Genomic DNA, 21,642 nt, shown 5'->3' with positions numbered 1-21,642 from the left:
AAAACAAAACACAAACATAAAACAAAACAAACAAACTTAACAGATAAATAGCTTTATAAATCAAATTTTCTCAGCTGCCTAAAGCTTTTGCACAGTACTATATGCACAAGATTCACCTAGCAGCTCCTCTTAGCCTTGATGCAGCTTTGCACACCCTTTGGCATTCTCTCAAGCAGCTTCGTCCGGGGCTTGAGATGCTTTACCAACAGTACAGAACATGGTCTCATATATCGTGAGCATTTCTTTGGTCCTCAAATATACTTGTCAGATGGGGTATTCCATAAAATATTTTTTATGTCTAAATTTTTTTGGGGGGAAATAATTTAGAAATAACAAACAGCAATTTCAATATTTATTTTTCTCTTAGAAACCAATTTGAAGCATATAAGCATAAGCCTTTAGGTCAAATTATTGTTATGTTTATGAAAAGTACATATTCAAATTAGGTGTATTTGACTAGTACTGTATTTTTCAAACTACGGTGCTGTAAAAAAGTAGTATTTTTTGCTAATTTGTCACACTTGAATGCTGCAGATCATCAAAGTACTTTTAATATTACACAGATAAAACCCAAGCAAACACAAAATGCTGTTTTTAAATGATGATTTCATCTACTGAAGGAAAAATGCTGTTCAGCTCTACATGGCCATGTATGAAGAAGTAAGTGCCCCCTTGGCTACAAAATCAACGAGTTTACCACATTCAACTGACTAATAGGTTCAGTTTCACTAGCCACACCCAGGCATGATTACTGCCAGACCTGTTGAATGAATACATCACTTTAATAGAAACTGCTGGCAATGTGAAACAGGACAGAAGGTCTCAAAAAGCAGCACATGATGCCATGTTCTAAAGAGATTCAAATACAAATGCAAAATAAAGTCATTGAAATCTACCAGTCTGCACAGAGTAAGCCATCATCCACAAATGGAGAAAACTTGGAACAGTGGTGAACCTTCCCAGGAGTGCCTGGCCTACCAAAAATTTCGCCAAGAGCACATCGACGACTCATACAGAAGGTCACAAAAGAACCCAGACAAACATCTAAAGAACTGCAGGCCTCACTTGCTTCAATTAAAGTCAATGTACACCATTCCACAATAAGAAAGACACCAGGCAAAAATGGCATCCATGGGAGAGTTGCAAGGTGCAAACCACTGCTGACCAAAAAGAACACAAAGGCTCGTCTTGCATTTGCCAAAAAACATCCAGATGACTCCAAGACTTTTGGGATAATATTCTGTGGACTGATGAGTCAAAGGTGGAACTTTTTGGAAGACATATCTGGTGTGAAGTTAATATCACATTCCACCATAAGAAAATTATACCAACACTGTGATGGTAGTGTAATAGTCTGGGGTTGCTTTGCTTTGGCAGGACCTGGATGACTTGTCGTAATTGATGGAACCATAAATTCTGCTCTCTATCAGAAAATCCTGAAGGAGAATATCCGCCCGTCAGTCCGTGACCTAAAGCTCAAGCGCAGTTGGGTTATGCAGCAGGACAATGATCCGAATCACACAAGCAAGCCCATTTTTGAATGGCTCAAAAGAAACAAAATTAAGGTTTTGGAGTGGCCGAGTCAAAGCCCTGAACTGAACCTCACTGAGATGCTGTGCCAAGACCTTAAACGAGTAGTTCACGCTCAAAAACCCTCCAATGTAACTGAATTAAAACAATTCTGCAAAGAAGAGTGAGCCAAAATTCTTCCACAGAGATGTAAAAGACTTATTGCAAGTTATCCCAAATGTTTGATTGCAGTTGTTACTGACAATTGTGGCACAACCAGTTATTAGGTTTAGGGTCAATTACTTATTACATGGGTGATATAGGTTTTCAATAAATCTTTATCTTCAGTGAATGGAATGATCATTTAAAAGCTGCATTTTGTGTTTACTCACATTGTCTTTATCTTATATTAAAACTAGTTGGATAATCTGAAACCTTTAAATGTGACAAATTAGCAAAAATAGAAGAAACAGAACAAATACTTTTTCACAGCACTGTATTTTTTTGTGGTGAATATCAAACACTTAATATATGTTGATGTGTCACATTATGTATTTCATTTGCATTTTTGAACTGCAGAAATGCTACAATTGTTTACTCTCTATTTCAGCTTACTATATGTTGTGATAAAACATTTCATACTTAATAATCAAATCAGATATGTTGACAATGTCATAGCAGAGCAAATGTGTTTCTCACCTGAACACCTTATGGTAGACAACTAATAATCTGACTAATACATGGAAAAGAGAAAGCAAATTTGACCCATTAATATAATGATGCTTATAACGAGTCATAATCTATTTTCATACACACAAGGTAGAAGCAGGTGCACAGTGCTGCAGTGGATGGTTTTCAGTTTTCAAAGGCATAAAGGAGAATAAAAAGGTCTCATTTAATCTCAAAAGCCTTAAGAGAAAAATTCTCAAAAGAAAACCTTTTTGTCCTAATGAAACCAAATCATGTATGTTTGAGCAGTTTACTTAACACTTGCTCTTTCTGAAGCATGAAAGTATGCTAAGTTGAAACATACCTGAAAGGTACAACTGTAAAAAAAAACGTTTTTTCTCTCCTTAAAAAAAGTCATTGGGAAAAAAATAGGAAATTATTCTTATGATTAATATTTTAGTTTGCTTCAAACAACCATGAATTAAACAAACAAATTAAAAAAACATCTGGATAGTGCATTCCATGTTTCCTAAAAATCCATGGACATTTGGCCGAGATGACTCTTGATCAATCTCACTGGTGACTCAGACTTGACCAATGGTAGCTTGAAACTTGACCTTGATATAAACAAGGTGACTTCACCACATCATGACTCTACACGCAAACTCATTTGTATATTCATGAGCAGGACCCCTACTTGAAATACATGTTGCCTACTTTCCATACACCTACTTCTCCACTTTGCATGCTAATCACAAGAAAACTTCTCAAAAAATTCTTCTTATAATATTACTTAGCCTCTAACTTTGCTGTAATTTTGTAATGCTTTGACCCTCCACTTCTTCCATCTGTTTAATTCTCGATGTGGTGGATGGCGAATCTATGGCCTCCCAGCTTTAGGCAGCAGCTGTCTCTCCTCTGCTACGCTGGGCCAGGTGAGAGGCCTCAGCAGCCTGAGTGGACGAGTGAAGCCATCTGTCCAACCCACACTTCCATCTAACTGCCCTCCGGGGGCAGTGGAGTAAGTTATAAAGCTCCTCTGGCAGGCAGAAACCTGCTGAGCTGGATAGTGTTGAAAATATCTAGTGCTGTCGAGCTGACGAGGTTTGTGTCAAACTTGCTGGGCTGAGGCTTACTAGCAAAAAATGCTCCTGCCTCACAAAGTCTTGGAAAGAAGAACAAAAAAAAACCAAGGCATAGCATCAAAAAGCTGGACAGCTCCCTGTGGCTGTGTAATCAAGAATGATGTGTATGATATAAACAAGTGTGCAGCTCTACCTACACGAAGGAAAGACTGCACTTTTATGGAAGTAATGAATTCATAACCTTGGGGTAACTAGTTCTATGTGCCCTAGAATTGCTCAAGTTATTTTAAATCGATTACCTAGAACTCTGTTAGACCTGCAAGGTACACAACACCAGAATTCAGAGCAGAAGACTTCTAAGGGAGGAGGGGGGACCTGGCTCACAGCTATATATTCCAAGCAGGTTCCCCACAGACATTTCAGTGCATAAACTATACCCTCTGCAGCATGGAGTCTGACCAGACCCAGCTTCTGTATTTTTTCCTTCGCTCCAGTCTCTTTCTTAAACTTTTCCACTGCACAGTCCCAGCACCTTTAAGTGCTTAATGAGATAAAGCTAGGTGCCTCCTGGGTAATCTGCTGACATAATGGCGATGATGTTCTTGGCCTTGCAAATTAACTGTGCTCGCAGGGAGAGGAGCACTTTTGAGGCACTGACATTAATTAATGAGCATCCAGCAGGTTCCTGAAGCCTCTCCATACTCCTACCACCTTGAAACACCCCTGGTGTAGCAGTAACTTAGGAACTGCTGTGCTAAGGAGCCTCCCCTGAGAGCACACTGTTGCACCCTCCCCTGTAGAACAAAACCAAAGACCTGCTAGTCCCTGGCATCGATTTCTCCACCAACATCCCAGCTAGAAGAAGTGTCTCTTTCAAGCTGTGGGAGGGCCTACATGAAAAAGTGCGCACGTTCACATACACAAACACATCTCCATCCAGAGTATCTATAACAAGGTACTGCAGAGACTTGGGTTGACTTAATCCAGTTTTGTTACGCTACTCGATAGGATCAAAATCTCAAAGTCTAAGTAACTTGCATCATTACATGCATAGACTGTAGAAGAATCTGGACTTCAAAGCTGCTCCGCAAGTCCACTGAAATGAATCACTCAGTGGGCCCCCCACTGCTTCAACCGAATCTCACTTCTCCTTTATCACTCGCACTGATCTGAAAGGCGCCATCTCTCACTGTCTGCCTTTGAGGCTACCTGAGCACCAGTCAATCCATCAGCAAGATCGTTGTCGCCAGAGGTCCGCTCCTCCAAATATACTCTTCATCAATGCTGACCTGTGGCCTTGCCTCCCAGATCCCGGCTCCACTGACGAGAGGCGGCGAGTGCTTTTGACGTGTGAAAAATTTGGAATCAGGCCAGCGCCGTGGTATTCGTCACACTTATCGTCATATCAGGGGACTTGGAGGATGATCAATGAGAGCTCATGAGAGCTTAGAGCCAGGATTCCCACAGTGCTGTGCTGCTGCGCAGTAATGATGACAGTTCCTGGAAATGGTGCACTGACTTTGCTACTCGCCAGCCGATGCTCATGGGAGACTGTCACCCAGGAGAAGGAGGACAAGTGACAAACAGCGGATGGAGAGCAAGGTTCATTAGACATGCTTCAACAGTAAAAAACACTGATATTATGGATAGAGGAGCATCTGGAGGGGGCAGGGGGGTCACTTTGGGTACTTGTTTGGGATTGTGGGCAGTCTGATGTTGATACTGTAGCTGCATTCGAGCAGTTAAACAGGAGACGCCTTCCATTTCAAGGATGGTCACCCCTTTCTTTCTAGTAGAGTCATTCGTGGGGCTCAAAAGGACATGAACTGCAGTTTATGATTACTGGCTTGTGACTGGTAGGGGAATGGCGATATCATCCTGTTAGCCTGTTCGGCTTGAGTCTAGATTGTTTTGGCAAAAGTCATAATAGCATTATGGATGTTTACAGAGTTAAAAAAGCATGGGTCACCTTTAGAAAAGTCCTTGTTGTAAGGATGACAGAAATAAAACGGTAAAATAAGCAAACGTGTAGATTTCATTGCTGATTTCACAGCTGACAGACTGCTTCAATGGACTCAATTGGTTAACAACAGCAAATGAAGGGAAATTAATCGTTTTATTCTTGCACTGCTCTCAAGGTCAAAAGATGCAAGTGCTCCGCTGTTGCTTTGGTGAGAGTTTCATTTTCAGGCTTGCCTTCTCAGACCATGTGATTACATGCAGGCGCCTCATCAGTGCGGAAAAGAGGGCTCCGTTTCAACACATCTTCAGCTAGACTTGCTTTACTGCAGTCCACCCACTGACACTATGAGCCATGTCACCTCAGGTGTGTCAACGTTAAGCCATGGTAATTCTACTGTGTTTAATGAGAGTGCACTGGACATGCTTTAATGAATGTCCAAGGGGTGGGTTATGTGTTCTTCCATTCAAATCACAGCGTCTGAATTAAGCTTTATTTAGATTCAACAGATATTCTTGTTTAACAGTGGGACTCCTCAAGTGAAGTAGCCATGGAGAAGTCAAGTGCGCTTGGGCCTCTTGCTGACGCTTGGGCCAGGGGCGTGCCTAGGAAACGAGCCCTGTGCAGTTGTGACACAGCATGGCAATTAGCACCAGCCGATCTCCGTAATTACCGTTATTAGAACTGACTCATGGAAAGGCTTTTGAATCGAGCGGCCCAGCCGCGTGTCACGCAATTAATTTATTGCTGCATTAGGCAAACTTTCATTATCCCGTGCGTGCCGGAGAGGTGGTGCTGGTAAGGAACGGAGTGTTTGTTTGGCTCCGTTTACTTATTAAAGAAGCAGGAGGAGAGTGGGGCAATCACGGTGAGGAGCGAGTGTAGGGGCAAAGGGGTACAGGAACGTCGCTGCCATTGTATTAATCTGCGTCAGGAGCCTGTTGCTTGGAAACCCTGTGCAAGGGCCGTATTTTTAGTCCACTAGGACAGCGAGAATGTTTTTGAAATGGAGGTCTATTGCAAAATAATCTATTTTTGAAAAATTCTTATCTTCTCACTGGGGAAACAAATGTTTCTCCACCCTACCCCTTCCAAGGGTTGGAGCACATGTGAGTGGCTTATTATAGCATCCATGACAGATACTCACAAGAAGGAGTGCAAGGACAACAATTACAAGCCTAGATTGACAGAACCTGCTCATTGTCCTTTTCAAGGCACAGCACATGAAGTACTTTTGTTCAAATATCCTGCTGGTTAACCCTCAAGGGTCTAAGGGCACTTTCTCGGTTTTTGCATATCATCTTAAACTTTCCTTTAAAGGCACTGGCATATAACACGATATCCATATGTTTCATATCAAAATGCTCTGTTATCTTCATTGCTACTTTCCAAAACCGCTCTAGAAATGTTAGCTGCTGTAAGGTTTTTGCACGGCATTTTATGTGTGTCTCCAATGTCAACTGAAGAATGAAGGGTTTCCAACATGATGGGTAAGTGTTTTGTGATTTCCTGAGTGTCCATTGGTCAGTTTCACATGTAGACATACACACGAATCAGGCAGATCACATGTTACTCAACCCCTTTTCATGGCCTCATAATTCCGTATGTGAGTTATGTACGATCTCCTGATCAGAATGAATCGAAAGGGCAGACCCTGCAGATTCAGGAAATGTTTGAACCATATTTCTGCACTGTATTATCGCAAAGACAGAGAAATATATAGAAACATCAAATTTGACATGTGGGCAAGTTGGTGGACCCCAGAGGGTTTACATGTTAAATTTGTGAGACACAAGCAAGGAAGCAAAAGAAAAATGCAGGTCAGCAAATGTTAATGAAAGTTATGTGATGACTTTGGTAGGCATATCATATTCATATTTTCAGAGGACATTGGCCAGTGTTCCCATAATCATGTCAAGTGTCTTAGAGGTGTGACCATATGAAAATGGTACAAGGTTAGATTTGGGTCACTGTACATTTCTAACAAATCAACAACTTACCGTTATACAAAAGGCATTAATATAACCTGAATATGAGAGCGCTCCAGGGCTGTTATAATCATAATCAAAATTCTACATCCATGCTTGCAAAGAAAGAAAAAAAAAAACATTTGAACATTTCTTTTTCTCTGATGTAACTGAGAAAACCAGAGATGAGTCACCTTTTATACAATTATGGAACCGTTATGGAACTCTTTATACATGCATTTGAGCTAATGAGATTATTATATGCATTATGCAGATATCCAAAATATCAACAAAAAAAGGAGAGTAATGGCAGTACATATGATGATTTATGGTTTTGTGAGAGATCTTGTACACTGAGCACCTGTGCTCATGGGAAAAATTGGGCATTGGGTAAGGTTATTTCTCACAATTAAGCAGTGAGATAACATTCCTGCCTCTGTGCTTAATGCAGCTATAATCTTCTCAAACTCCTTCTTCTGTCAAAATAACCTCTGTATTCCGCTTGGGATGCAAAATGAGATCAGAGAAGAAACTTGGCCTTGGTCTATTTTTTTCAGGGTGTCTGGTGCATTGAGGAATCCAAGCTCTTCTCAGAGTCAGACCTAATAATCTATAACCTTCAGTAAGGGGCATTCGGGCATGTAACAGAGCATAACAATGTCTTGTTCCAGTATGTGTCGATCATTCATTCAGCCAATGAGGTGGAATCTCAGAATCCCCCCATACTCCCAAGATGTGCTCTCCTCCCCACTCTTAGGCATCATTAGCTCAACATACATCAGAGAAGACACCTAGGAGCATGCCAAACAAGAGACAGGGTTTGTGCTGTAAGAGATGGCATGCTAGGCAGAACCTACTTGCCTTGGGGTGGATATAAAAATGCATTGTGTCCAGAGTCTAGTATGGGAGGTTAGGGTTGACTCTTCTTATCTCTCCCATTAAATTAATCAACGCTGTTACCTAGATATGATTTCTGGCATGCTGACATGCTTTAGGTAGCAGGAGCGCATCGCTCATTCTGAGCAGCTGTGGATTTGTTAATTGTGATTAGGAAATGTAATTTAAATGCCCTGGATGTTCAGCTGAGGGTGTACAAACATCATAATAATGAAGCCCTGGGTCCTCATTAGACACTCAGAGACGAAGAGTGGCAGGACATTGCTGGATGTGAAAATCAGTGTTGAGCTTGTTTTTTTTTTTTGAGACCTGAGGAAAATCCCTGTGTGATTAATATGCTGTCCGTTAATCTGAAATATAAAAGGCGACATTTTATGCAGAACAGCTCTCCTGAACAAAAGGAAGGAAGCAGTGAGAGCCATGCCAAAGGATTGGATTTTAACAGCTCAGTATTTTGTTATTAGCTTTGCCCTGCGCCAATATTGGCTGCATTGCTATTGAAATGTCTCTGCTACAATAATGCAGTTCTGGCATGCCATGAAGTCCCACCGTGTCAAACAGAACTTTAAACATCCATTAAACGCCCTCTATCTCCAGGGAACCTGTACAAGAGCAATGAAAATTGTATAAAAAAATGTTAAAGACTGCTGACTCACTCAAAATCAAGGGTTGGTGGCTTTTCAGCTGAGACAATAAGTGATTCAACACTACTCGTTATAGAAAACTGTTTAAAAAACCTTCTATAAAAATGTCTTGTGATCTGTATGTTACAGATTTGACTGGCATTTTGTTGAAACTACAACGATATCAACTCACGGTACTTGCAGTCATTTTCAGTTGCAAACAGACTTTATAAAGACTCTAAAGTCGCATTATATATATATATATATATATATATATATATATATTTATTTATTTATATATATATACACATATATATTGCAATTACCCAGCCACAGAAATCACATGAAATACAATGTACAAAATATAAAAACAAGCGTCTGCACACTGGTGCCTTATTTATTATTTGCAACAGAAATGCCCCAATTTGCTTTAATATACAAACAATCTACATAAATCACACCCTCATTCATGCCGCAATCGTGAACCAATAAAACAGAAGCATTCAGCAGGCTCATGAGCCAATGTTTAACCTCTTCAGAAGAGTTAAAAAGAAGTAAATGTGAAATGAATTAAATGTTTTAGCTTTATTTAGGATTGTAGAATGATGTGATAGTCTAAAGTGGACAAGAGATTCTTGCAGATTCTCACATTAGAACTGTAACGTTAAAATGATGTGATGCTGAGACAAGTTGACACCGAACTACTTTAAAAATGTGTGCCTCAACGTGCCACAGATCTGATGGAGAAGTCTATAGCAGTGCGGCTTGGCTAATCATGATAGCTGAAACTATGAAAGATATTTCTCTGTTCTTAAATGTTACCTCAACAAGTCAACACGTTTTTACATCAACCATTGTGCAAAAAATAATTCACCTCATGTAGAAGATGATGACTGCCCCTCATTTAACATTCAACCTTAGTTCTAGCGTAAGCTGATCCACTGACTTAACCCACAGTGGTTAAAAGATTTCCCTTTTGAATTTTACTATTGAATCACCAAGGTAGTTTATTTTTAATAAAGAAAAATATATAAAAATGATACCACTCTGTCTGCTTCCTTTATGTTACTGAATTTGTTGTTCAGCCCTTTTAGACAGATGAGTGACAAAATAAATATTAGAGTAATTCACAGACTAAAAAATGATTCTCAGTGGTCACCATTAATAATATAAACTGTACTTAAAGATGTTTCTTGGGTGGTGTCTTTTTGGTTCCATGTCAGCTAGCTAAGAGGATAATGTCTACCTCTCTAACTAAGTAAAATATGTTTGGCCTTACTGTTCTTCAAGCGAGCGCCACTTAGGTACATAGGTACATATGCAAACATTTGCAAATGTGAGTTTAAGCTTTATAGATTGCTCCTATTGCACTAGGTAAGCTCTGTATGTTTTTGGGCTGAAGTTCTTTACCATCTCAGTAATATAAAGCAAATGCTAAGGGCAATATGCCTTACATGGAAGACTGGAACTTTATGTAGTGATAGCGTTTTATATCTGTATGTGAAAGGTAGACCAACTTTTGTAGTGTTTATTGTTATTACTGATATTTTCAATGATACAGATAATAACTTTGATCACATAACGGTAAATCAACATTTTTCAGGTTGCTAACATATTACGCTCAAATTTGCGCGCACTTCCACCAGATGTAAGTTTGATTGTACATAAGAAGAAAAAAGGATAAATAATTCATGAATAACAAAACTCTCAGGGATTTTTGCAGGTTCTCAGTTTGGGTTCATTGGCATATTGGTTTTTCCCTCTTCACATTTTCTTCTCCAGTCACAGTAGAAGCATTTATGGCTGTTTAAACAGAAAATAAACTCTCAGAGCCCTGTTGATTAGGATGGTGCCTGAGAGGATTATTAGTCTGTATTAAGATGTTAGGTATTATAGTCAACTGTTTTCTTATATTTTAGAGAACGTTGGACTAGGGATACATTGCATCTCATTTGAGGCCAAATAACTATATACTAAAGTTACCGAACACCAAAAATATATGGATAGAGATTTCCCAATGTTATCAGAATCTTCAACAGAAATTAAAAGGGGAATAAAGTCTTCCAAAACCCCATACCACCCCCACCCCCCAAAAAAAACAAAAAAAAACAAACAAAAAAAAAGGAGGCTTGCCTGAGTAGAGTCACTTGCAGCTAAATAAATCAAGTGTGACACTTTTGCAACCACAAGTGATGCACATTAGAAGCAAAACAAACAGCATGCCCTCTATGAGACCAGACACTCAACAGCAAAGCAAGAAAGCTCACCTTCATACAACAATGTGCAACAATTACTCAATGATGGCGATTAATAACTGCCTACAGGCCCCTGAGCTTACTGAACAAGACTGGAGATCCATTCCTTCCTGTAGCTCTTCTTCACCCTCAGTGTGTTCCCTGACTGTCCTGTCCTTTCCCCCTGCAGCTGGAGCTGTCCTCTTGGTGAAAGGAGGTTAGACATCCGTTAGTATTGGCTTTGCAATGGCACTTTGCCAATAACTCCAAAGGGAGCTCCTGTTATAGTTCTGTGTGCACAATTAAATCCTAACCTGAGCAGCCTGGTATTGAGTGCTGGGCCAGGGCCAGCTCGTGGGGGGACTTGGGCGGTGAAGGAGAGCCAGGTTGCTCTGCGTTCCCCCACCGCCAGCAAATCCCAGGCTAACACACTGCCGCGGCTGGCTGCCCAGGCAGGAAGTGAATGTCGCCAAGAGGTCAGGGGAACTTAACACAGCCAAAAGGAGATGAGGGCCATCTTCTTCTGCTTCAGTCTGTGCCAAGTCACACAAAAGAATGTGCCTAATACCTTTTTACTTGGATCTGTCAGGCAAACCTGTACTGCAGAACCATATTGGGCCAATTTAATTAAGCCAACTGATAAATACCACAGTTCTGTCTCTGCTTCATAATTCTAGACATATTTAGATATAACAACAGTTGCTAGCTATTTGCATGATGCAATTGCACCAAAAAAATTAGAAATACTCGACCGTGACCTGAAAAGGGTAAGTGTTTATTTTCATCCTGAATCATTGAAGCGGAGACCCAGGAATCTGTCTTTAAAAACGCACTGCTGGTGAACTCTTCGTCAGCATTGCTCTAATTTACTCAACATCAAAAAGCTCTTTTAAGCCTAGATCCAGCACCGAATATGATTGCTGAGCGTGTCCAGACATTTTAGACGTGCCCTTAATTTGATAAGCTGGGGTGAACCTTCAGCTACAAGTTCATTTGGCTCGTTCTCGGCTTGTTACTGTCCATTTGTCTCTTAAACGGAAGAGGCTTGACGCAAGAGTGGGTCGGCGCTGTTCTCTCATGTCTGGGCGGTGTGTCTCGCTCCTCATTAATTTTCTTCCGCTGCAGCTCAGACAAGAGCGGCTCCCTTTATCCGGACTCTGGGAGAGCGCTCTTCACCCGTACGACTGTTTAAAAATGGGGTCCTCAATTAATCGTACCTCATCCGACGAGGAGGTGCGGCAGAACATATGTGTTGCCAACCTAAAGCAAGGGGGGCTGTGCCGGCACCACCTGTGTTTCCCCACCTTGTCAGTTTATCCCGCACCTGTAATGGATGGACCTACCTCAAGCACGTCTTACAGGCCCTTGCATCTGCTGACTGCAAGGACATGTTCGCTATGCGTGTATGGAGAACTCCCTGTCATGTTGTAGTGAAGCAGCAGCTCAGAGCCATTCATCTTTGCTTCTTTGTGACTTTCTGTTTTACATGAATAAGAGAAATAAGTGTAACAGCAACCTTGAGTGTGTGATTACATGAGCTTACACTGAGCTCAGTGGAAATGAAACAGAAAAGCTCATGAACATGAACATCCAAATACAAGGATCTTCACCCGCCTGTGAAACTCAGGCTGTTTTGCTCTTCCTGCTTTTCCCACTGTACAAGTACACCTGTATGATGAGATAAGCCACACTGTGTGTGTGTGTGAGAGAGAGAATCCAAAGAATTTCACCATTTTATCCTATGTTTTTCTGTATTTGTACAAGACTGCCTGTCTGTGTAAAGACAGTGACTTCGCAACCTAAGTGCTCCCGCCTCCTCAGCCAACGACTAGTCATGCACATCCAATCAAGGCAAAATGATGGTCGATGGCATGTGGGAGGTCGGCAGCTTATCAGCCAAGGGACTCTGGACTTTGCTCTGATGAGATTGCACCACGCTATCTGTTTCAGAAAACAAAACCACAATCAGCGTTTCGCTAATTCTTCCTTTTGCATCTGTGTGTCTAGGCATATTGATTTTTTTTCTCTTCTCATTTTCTTCTCCAGACACAGTAGAAGAATTTATGGCTGTTTAAAAAGAAAATAAACTTTCAGAACCCTGTTGATTAGGAAGGTACCTGAGATGATTGCTTTTATCAGAGCTTCTATTAAGACGTTAGGTATTAGAGTCAATCGTTTTCTTATATTTTGGAGAACTTTGGACTAGGGATGCATTACATCTCATTCGAGGCCAAAGAACTCCATGAGGAGAACAGAAAAAATCTATATCCAATTTTCAAATGAGTTTAACATTTTAAAATCTCATCTATTTAATTCTTACTCACCATGCATGGCTGTGTCTCATAATCACTGAAACTAAAGTGTCGCTCAGGGGTAAAACAGCCGTGAATCTCTCATGTTTCAATTAACAACTCGTGTATGGAATGATGAGATTAAAGTGTACTGCTTGCATTTCAGTGCTTCTCAATCCAAACAAACATGCACCATTCCTCCAGGATATACTCTCACACTCAGTATATGGGATTTCCATGGCACTATTATATGGAACTAGCATGTGCTAGAACTGCTGCCATGCTCTATGAACATAAGCCTCAATTCTGGGCATGCTGGGAAAGATAAGAGAGATAAGCAACCACATTCAGCTCATAAATGTCCATGTCATGGTATGGAAGACAGCATTCTATAGGACATGGCCTTTGAAGAAAAAAACGGAGCATCCTTCGCTGTATCTTAATTTTCTAAACCATCAGTTTATACAGTAATCAACATGCAGACTCCTTATGGTGTCAATTCAGTGCTTCACTGTCCATCTGACTTAGGTAGACCTCCATCAACTGCTAAACAATCATTAGCACAATTTTAGTCTAGACTGAGCCTGTCAGGACAGATTATAACAGCAGCCACAATTCCTCCAGTGTCTGTCAGCTCCGTTTAGGAATGCTGTGGGATTAGTTTCCATTGTTATATGCTATAATAGAAGGAAATAGGCTTGGCTACCTGGCTATAGCACTATTGTCTTCTTGATGACATGGTCCTTTTTCACCTTGGCTACACAGAAAAAAAAAAAACACAGCCAAGGACATTCTTTTCATGATAAAAACAAGAAGGAGGCAATAGACTTAAAGTTCATCTGCTGAAAGGATGCGCTGCACAGCAGAGGGCCAATCCATTTTTGGCATCAGTCCCACTTACCACTGCCCAACTGTAGACAAACTCCTTATTAATTCATGAAGACATGCTGTAGACCGTGTAAAAAGGTGGCTAGAAATGCCTTGCACTCACAACAACGCCGTTGCCCACAAAGAGCTGGTCTCGGTCAGACCCTCAACTGTGAGGAGGCAGTAAACTGGCATCAATTATTTAGCTTCTCGCACCCTTTGTTTCACACAACACTCTTACACAAAGAACATAAATGGGGTTCTAAAATATGCAATGATAAGGACATGGGCGTAACGAGCTATGAGGATGCTGCACTTTGGACTTCAGTAGATTCAGAATGGTTTTTAAGTTTCTCTGCTCATGAGATTTAATTTAGAAACAGAGCTGATCTGCAATAGCATACTCAGGGGCAGAACCACAAATATCTCAGGCCTACCCAATCAAATGGGGATGGAATATTTAATAATCTGCATTTTTTAAAATAGTGAAATTTGATTTGCTTTCTGTGAGTGCTGTCACTGTATTCTGGCCAATCACAATCAAAATCTGCCAGGCTGCAGACTTATTTCCACAGCCCTCCAATCACTGCTTAGCAATTGTGGCTATCCGCCATTGGCTCAAGCCTTCGATTTGTTGTCAGTGCCCGTCATGTTTATAACTAGAATGAGGACACAGAAGTCCTTGCCAGTGTCAAAAGGGGTTTATGAGATTCAGTGTGGCAAAATTGATGAGACTACCTAATCAGCAGCGACTTCTCAGACCTCATAACAGCTGCGATTTGGCCATAGACTTAAAAGCCTGCTCTGTTTATTGCTGTATGAGAGGCTGATATTATAGGATAACATACAACATAGCTATGATATAAATGTATGAGGGTAATTAACGGATTATACTTCATTTTTTTAATTGGACCACTTGTAACGTTACTAAAGTCAGCATGCCTTTAGCCTAGTTCAGGTACCTGCTTAGTTTAGGGTACAAGCTCCAAAGTTGGCCACATTAGCGATTGATTTTGTACTTATTGTGTGTATACATATTGTCTGTTATCCCACTAGTACATGCGCGCTCGTGTCCTTGTCTTAAGCTGCTTTTCTACTGCATGGTGCCAACTCGACTTGGACCTGCTATTGGTACCAGCTAATTGGTTTTTCACTGTAGATATGTCACCTACTCAGTGTAGCTGGTCATCATAGCGATGCCAAATGAAACTGCTGAGACATGACGGAGACAAATTTTGTTCAAAAGAGCTCAATGGCAGCAAGATAAAAGACTACTCACAAAAAAAAGAGAGTTTTGAAAATAAAACATTAGAGTTCAGATGACGAGACGAATTTGGTTGCTTAAAAAAGGCAACACAAGTGGGTATGCTCACTTGGTAGCAGCACGTGTTTAGCGATCCTCTCCGACCAATGGTCTGTAGCACGTTTACTTCACCTTTTTGTAACGGCTCAGCTCATTTGGAACCTCGATGGAGACCAGGTACCAACTTTTGTCTAATGGAAAACTAAAGAAGGCAAGTAGAGCTGAGTCTAGTTGAGTTGATTCGAGTTGAGCTGGTACCATGGAGTGGAAAAGAGCCTTTAATGTTATGCACCAGAGAAGTAACACGAACATGTTTTGTTATACTGTATAATAAATAAAACAGAATTGAAATTGAATTGACTTGAAGTTCAATCAATTTATGGAACAGTAAAACCAGTTTATGGAAGAATGGAGGGATGAGAAAGGAACAAATTGAAGGAAAAGGTGCAGAACAATTATGGATGGGTAAAAAGGAGCAACAATATGGACAAAAATTAGAAGAAACTGAGTTTGGTGTTATACATATACGGCAGTTGATGCAAGAGCTAATGCAGCCCAAACAAAAGCTTCCTTTTTCAGCCTGTAGAATTAATGCATTTTATGTATTTTTTTGAAAAAAGGAACCAGGCTTGGTCATGGCACTACTCTCAGCTGTTGATGTGATGTGACAGAATGCTTAGGAGTTCGTACTAGTGCCTTGGTCCTTGTCACGGTAGGGAGGCACGGTGGCAAGGCTGAGTGTTCTGAATAATATAGTGTATATATGAATAATGTAGCTTATATATATCAAAGCGTGCAGAGTGTTATCTTGCCAAAACTATGCTTGGAGATAATGTCCCGGCCATGTAAACTTAAAAAGTACCAGTGAGTGTCAAATTCTGAGTTTGGGATGCTACAGTCAACCTTCTGATATTCAAACATTACATCTTCTATTTGCAGGTTCCTCCGAGTCAACCACTTTTTAACCGCCCGAAGGTACAAAACAGACAACCCACTCTATCTATCTCATTTTACCATGACAGCAAATCAAGCAGGCTCTGTGAAACTCCAGTACACTACGTGCAAGGAGTTGGCACATACATCATGGGCTTAAACAATACAATCATGTCACAGCACATAACTGTCCTCGAACATCAACCTCCCCCACCCCTGGTGTGCACGGGCTTGCAACGTTGCAGTGACACACAATCTTTGCTGGTGAGAAAAGGGAAGAGTGACAAGCTTTCATTAGGGTGTCCAAATTCAAATGTTATTCTCAGCCTCGAGGAGTAGCGTAGCCATGTCATCTCATAAGGCTGGAAGAGAATAGAGTTCCATCACCCTAACAATATTGTACCTAATATTCCTAAATATGTAGTTACAATGAACTATGCCAAGTGCTACCGTCATTACCAGCCAAGTCCCTGTGGACAAACACTATTATAAAATAGAGAGCTCCACTTTGATTTTTAGTTTTGATTAAGGGCTATAAATCATGTGGTACAAGCACAATACTGGATATCGCAGAAAGGGCAAAGGCTTAGAAGTGAAGTTACTTTTCGCCAAGGAAAAAAAATCACTTAAAAAGTGCAAAAATGTGAAGTGCTAAGATAATGTGAGTAATATATATGAGCAATATGCCTCACCGCATAAGCATGGAGTTACTCCATCTTCTTCTCAGTCATCTAACACAATCTTCCTGCTTTTATCCAGAGGTCCTGATTATGGGTAGAGTATGTCTGTAATGCACATGTTTAATGCATAGAGCGAGCCCAACATTACCATTAGGCCTAGAACTCGGCAGACTCAGCAATGACACTTCCACTTCACCACAACCAGCTACTTTTAGCATAAGAGTCTTTTAGCACTAGAAACGATCTAAGCATGTGGCACAATTCATTATTGGGGCTTTTCAAGCATGCAATACTACGGCCTTCTTGTTTCTCTGCTGCTATGGACACGTTTCATACATATGAGGGTTGTGATTTTCTAAAATCGAAATTGCTAAATGGAAAAAAAAGCAGTAATACATGATGCATTTGGTTTCTCTCTCTGCTTGAAGGTCAAATATGAAATCCAGGATAAAATGAAATTTCGGGAGAGATGAATCCCTCCCTCGCTCAGGGGCCCAGGCTGCCCTTTCTCACAACCATGTATGGGCAGCCCAAGGGCTATGCTAAAATGGCTGGCGGACTTGGCCTGCTCTGTCTCTGGCAGCTGGACACATTGCTCTGGACAGCTCCAGGCCAAACCAGTCACAATTCAATTTCCCAATTCATTCATCAAGCACTTGGGGTCAGCACACAGGCCTGGCCAGGGGCTTCCCGCTCCTCCTGAGTCCTACTTAACCTCCATCGTTAAAAAAGCATTACTCTCGAACTTGACCAGCCTCTGCCAGACATTCCTGGCTCTTTTGGTACACTTTTTTCACTGGGGTTACAGAAGTGGGACGCTATATTTCTGTGGCCTGATACTCATTTCTTCACCTGAGGTCTGAAGCTGGCTAAATGTAGAGCAGAAAACAGACCCAAGAACAAGAGAAGTCAGTGTTTATGATTGTGGTTACAAGGGTAGAGAGAGCCCATATAAGATCCATGTGTTTGTGTATGGTGGGAAATTCATCATGCACAGATACGAGTAATGACTAACAAATAGATATGTAACCTTTCTAGTGTTGCTTTGTGCCATCTGTGTCTGATGTGAATCAAACACTAGACAGGACTTAAGTGGTGTTCACATCATCCTGTGCCTCGTAATGGTATACGACCAATGGCAGCATGCCACCATGCTAAAATTGGCATGGTTAGGGTCAAGAGCAAAAATAGATAGTTATCAGGAGAGGTTTATCAGTGTTACAGTTTACTTAAGGTGGAAAAAGGCAGGAGGATTCTCTGGACTCTACTTTTTATTTTTGTTGTATAATACTGAACTTCAGCACGGAGACATTTGGCATCCATGACTCCCAAAAAACAAAATCAACGTTTGATTTATTTCACTACTGCATTCAGTGGCAAAAGTTGGCAAAATTGAATTTTCTGTCATTGCTCCATTGAAAATATATATCTGGTTATGACTGCAAGTTAAACTATCCATGCTCTGCACACAAATGTGATCTTTCACAGCAAATGCTGTGATGTTCGACAAGATCTACAGAACAATGATGAAAAAAGCTCATTTAACTCAGAGATATTGTAACCAACTTTGTCTAGAGTCGCTGAGTAATATTGAGGTTCAAGACAAATTCCATGCTACCGTGCTAGACTGTCACTGCTAAAATTAATGAGTTGGAAATGCCAATGACAAGCATGCCACTGTTAGTGTAAACTTCATTACATAACAATAAAAAACAACAGCTGCTGTATTCTAACAGTGTGACCTTTCACAGCCAAACCAAATAAATGTCACTTGAAATTAATAACACACTCTAAGTTTAGGTATTTTGACAAAAACTGAGCTGTGTTTTGCCGTGTTTTGCAACATTCTGTAAAGCTTGTCCAACCTTGCAACACCTAACGACTGTTGCTACAAAAGAACAAGTTGTGGGCGGAGCACGGATAGGTCTACTGAGGGGAAAAGAAAACGAAAAACTAGAAGGCCCTTAAAATGCTAGTCAAGTTAGAGGTAGATGGAACTAAATTTAGCAGGCTGCTGTTAAGGATTCACAGGTATTCACAAGGATTCCTGTTAAGAATTCTCACCTCATAGTGTACAGCAGGGTCCCATTATCCACCAGTCGCAGAAGTTTATTAGGAGTGGTCATGTTGTGTGCCACGGACTTCTTTCCATTGTGGAAGAACGTATCTGGAGTCCAGATCTTGCTGGCCAGCAGGTTGTTGAGTGGAAGAACTTGCATGGGCCCATCAAACTTCAGCCTCTCGTCCCGCCAGCTCTGCCGGAAGAATACATCAATCGTGTACTCCTGGAGAAGAGAGAAAGAATGAGTCAGAGCTTCTCTGGTAGCCTGTTAAAAAAAAAAAAAAACAACAAAAAACTCCACCTCAGAGTTCTCTCCACTTCCCTGATCTAATGCCTTCTAAGTGAGACCGCCTGCAGCAGCACGAGAAACTCATGTCCAATCTTAGCACATGAGTCAGGAGCAGGACGCGCTCTCAAGCACTGCTCTGTCCTCACACCAAGCCCATTCTCCAAAATGTCCGGCCTTGATTGGTTGAGATCCATTCCACTTCAATAATTCATCGCTCTTTTTGTACAGAGAGCGGCCTTGATCCTTAAGGCACCTTCCATAGTTTTATTATATTTATTATTATATAATTATATAAATGCATTTACTCAGAAATATCCATGCACTGCATTACAGTATTTGTTCAGAACTGCACTAATCTAAGAGAAGGCTGTAGCTTTCACTGTATGAGGCAGCAAACTAAAACTCTGGGCATCCTGCCCCCCCAGAGTACCAGTTGAGTGTTATGAGGCTTTTGTCACGCTTCAAAAGGTTCAATTTGCTGGAAAGATACTTGGGAAGCAACAGAAGGAAATCTGTGCTGCACAGTCAATCAGAAATGCCAAGAAGTTCTGACGTTGTGGCAGAAAACAAGCAAGATGAAAAAAAGCAAATTCAGATGACTTGCAGTCTTTCGTGTCCAAATGGTTGGTGGGAAACACACAGCAAAACTACTGGAAATAAAAAAAATATATATACTGTTTTTTTTAATATATAAACAAGAATTTCTGCTTTGGCTTTGCAGCATCAAACTGTGCATTCTGTTTGACTGAGTGTGGTGCATATTTCAGACCTGACTTCAAGTTGAAGTTGGTTTTACATTAAAATTCCACAGCACTTCTATAGCTGGATGAAGCATGCCCAGGAACTGACGAAGAAAGTGAGAGCCGATGTGCCAAGTGATGTTATCAATATCAAAACACAGAGTTAAGAGGGAGTTCAAGCGGCGTTTGCTTGCTACAATATCAGATGTGAAAGCCAGGCTGAAATTCAGACTTTCAGCAATTCCCTGCATTTCTTACAATGTGCAGGGTTTGATAAGCCAACCAGTACATGTTTTATTGTTTACAAATTGGTTGTTCCCTGTCATGCCTTTTCTGTGCATCCTTCAGTAATGTACACAAACAAAACCGGGATCCCACATTGACGCTGACCTATTTTTCGTGCTGAATGGAGGACTTCCATTCTCACTGAGCGTCTCACAAATGCATAGATTACATATTGTTCACGCAATTGTTCTGCTTTGGGTTAGAGGCTTTTCAGGTCTCCAGTGAAGCTAAACACAGAGAATACAACTTCAGGCAGGCCACTTTACCCTGGGGAGTTTCTTTGATCTGGCCCTAAAGGCACCATGGGGATGAGGGCTTTTTTATCTCGGGTCGTGATCATGAGGGTTTGACCAATAGTGACAAGGACCATCCTGAGTGTTATCAACGAAAATTATAAAAGCCAGCATTTGCCAGTCTAGGTGTGTGTTTCTTGCACATCTCTGAAAGCACCATTAATGCTGAGTGGTACAAATGCACGGTGGAGCAACGTGTTGCTCTCTAGATGATGTTTTTTTTAAGGACATCCCTGTTTGTTTTAGTAAGACAATGCCAAGCCAAATTCTGACGTCAGTATATAGTGAATAGTGAGAATGCTGTAATTTCACGTTTCAGGGATGGAGGAGTTGTGGGGATGGGTTACGGTGTTGGGGGACCAGTTTAAACGCAATTGCGTGGGGGGTTTCGAAGGATGTCACCGTTACAAGCGATCGCATCTTGGGGGGGGGGTTGCCATCCACCATTACCCTGTTAAAAACGATCAGGTTCAGCTCCTTTTACCGTCCACGGTGGGGGGAGGCACCCTCAGCCCCAAACTTCATTTGTAATATGTACCCTAGCTAGTCCTACGCCATGCCATAGACTGAACGGGCAAAGATCTTAGGTAGGGATTGTTGTGGGGTGCTCCTGTGAGGTGGAAGGCATACGGTTACCAGCATTATTTTGGCCTATACATGCGTTTGCCAGGGTGTTAATTATCTTCTCGCTATTTAGGATTGCTGCTGCTAGATTTCGTGCTGACTGCCTCCATACGGAATCTTACACATCGAAAACACAAGATGGCAGAAGTGCCTTTATTTCATATTTTCAAGTTTCATTCCATATATTCAGAATTTTCATATATATATATCAAGCGGCGTTTGCTTGCTACAATATTGGATGTGAAAGCCAGGCTAAAACCTTGTACCACTGCATGCAAAGAGAATTCACACAAGTCATATAGTCTTGCAATTCCCTGCTTTTCTTACAGGG

The 21,642-nt window shown here is 41.1% G+C and overlaps 1 protein-coding gene across 1 annotated transcript in view; it reads right to left on the bottom strand.

Annotated features, from left to right (window-relative positions):
- Nucleotides 1-21,642, bottom strand: part of LOC118820605 (gamma-aminobutyric acid receptor subunit alpha-3-like) — a 113,841-nt gene that overhangs the window by 43,222 nt on the left and 48,977 nt on the right. The window contains exon 5 of the mRNA XM_036588982.1: nucleotides 19,083-19,303. Coding sequence (XP_036444875.1) covers nucleotides 19,083-19,303 — 221 coding nt within the window. The remainder of the gene's footprint in view (nucleotides 1-19,082; nucleotides 19,304-21,642) is intronic.

This window comes from Colossoma macropomum, unplaced genomic scaffold, assembly GCF_904425465.1.
Source record: "Colossoma macropomum unplaced genomic scaffold, Colossoma_macropomum, whole genome shotgun sequence".
NCBI lineage: Eukaryota > Metazoa > Chordata > Actinopteri > Characiformes > Serrasalmidae > Colossoma > Colossoma macropomum.
Note: the sequence above shows the minus strand (reverse complement) of the source record. Positions and strands in the feature narration are given on the sequence as shown.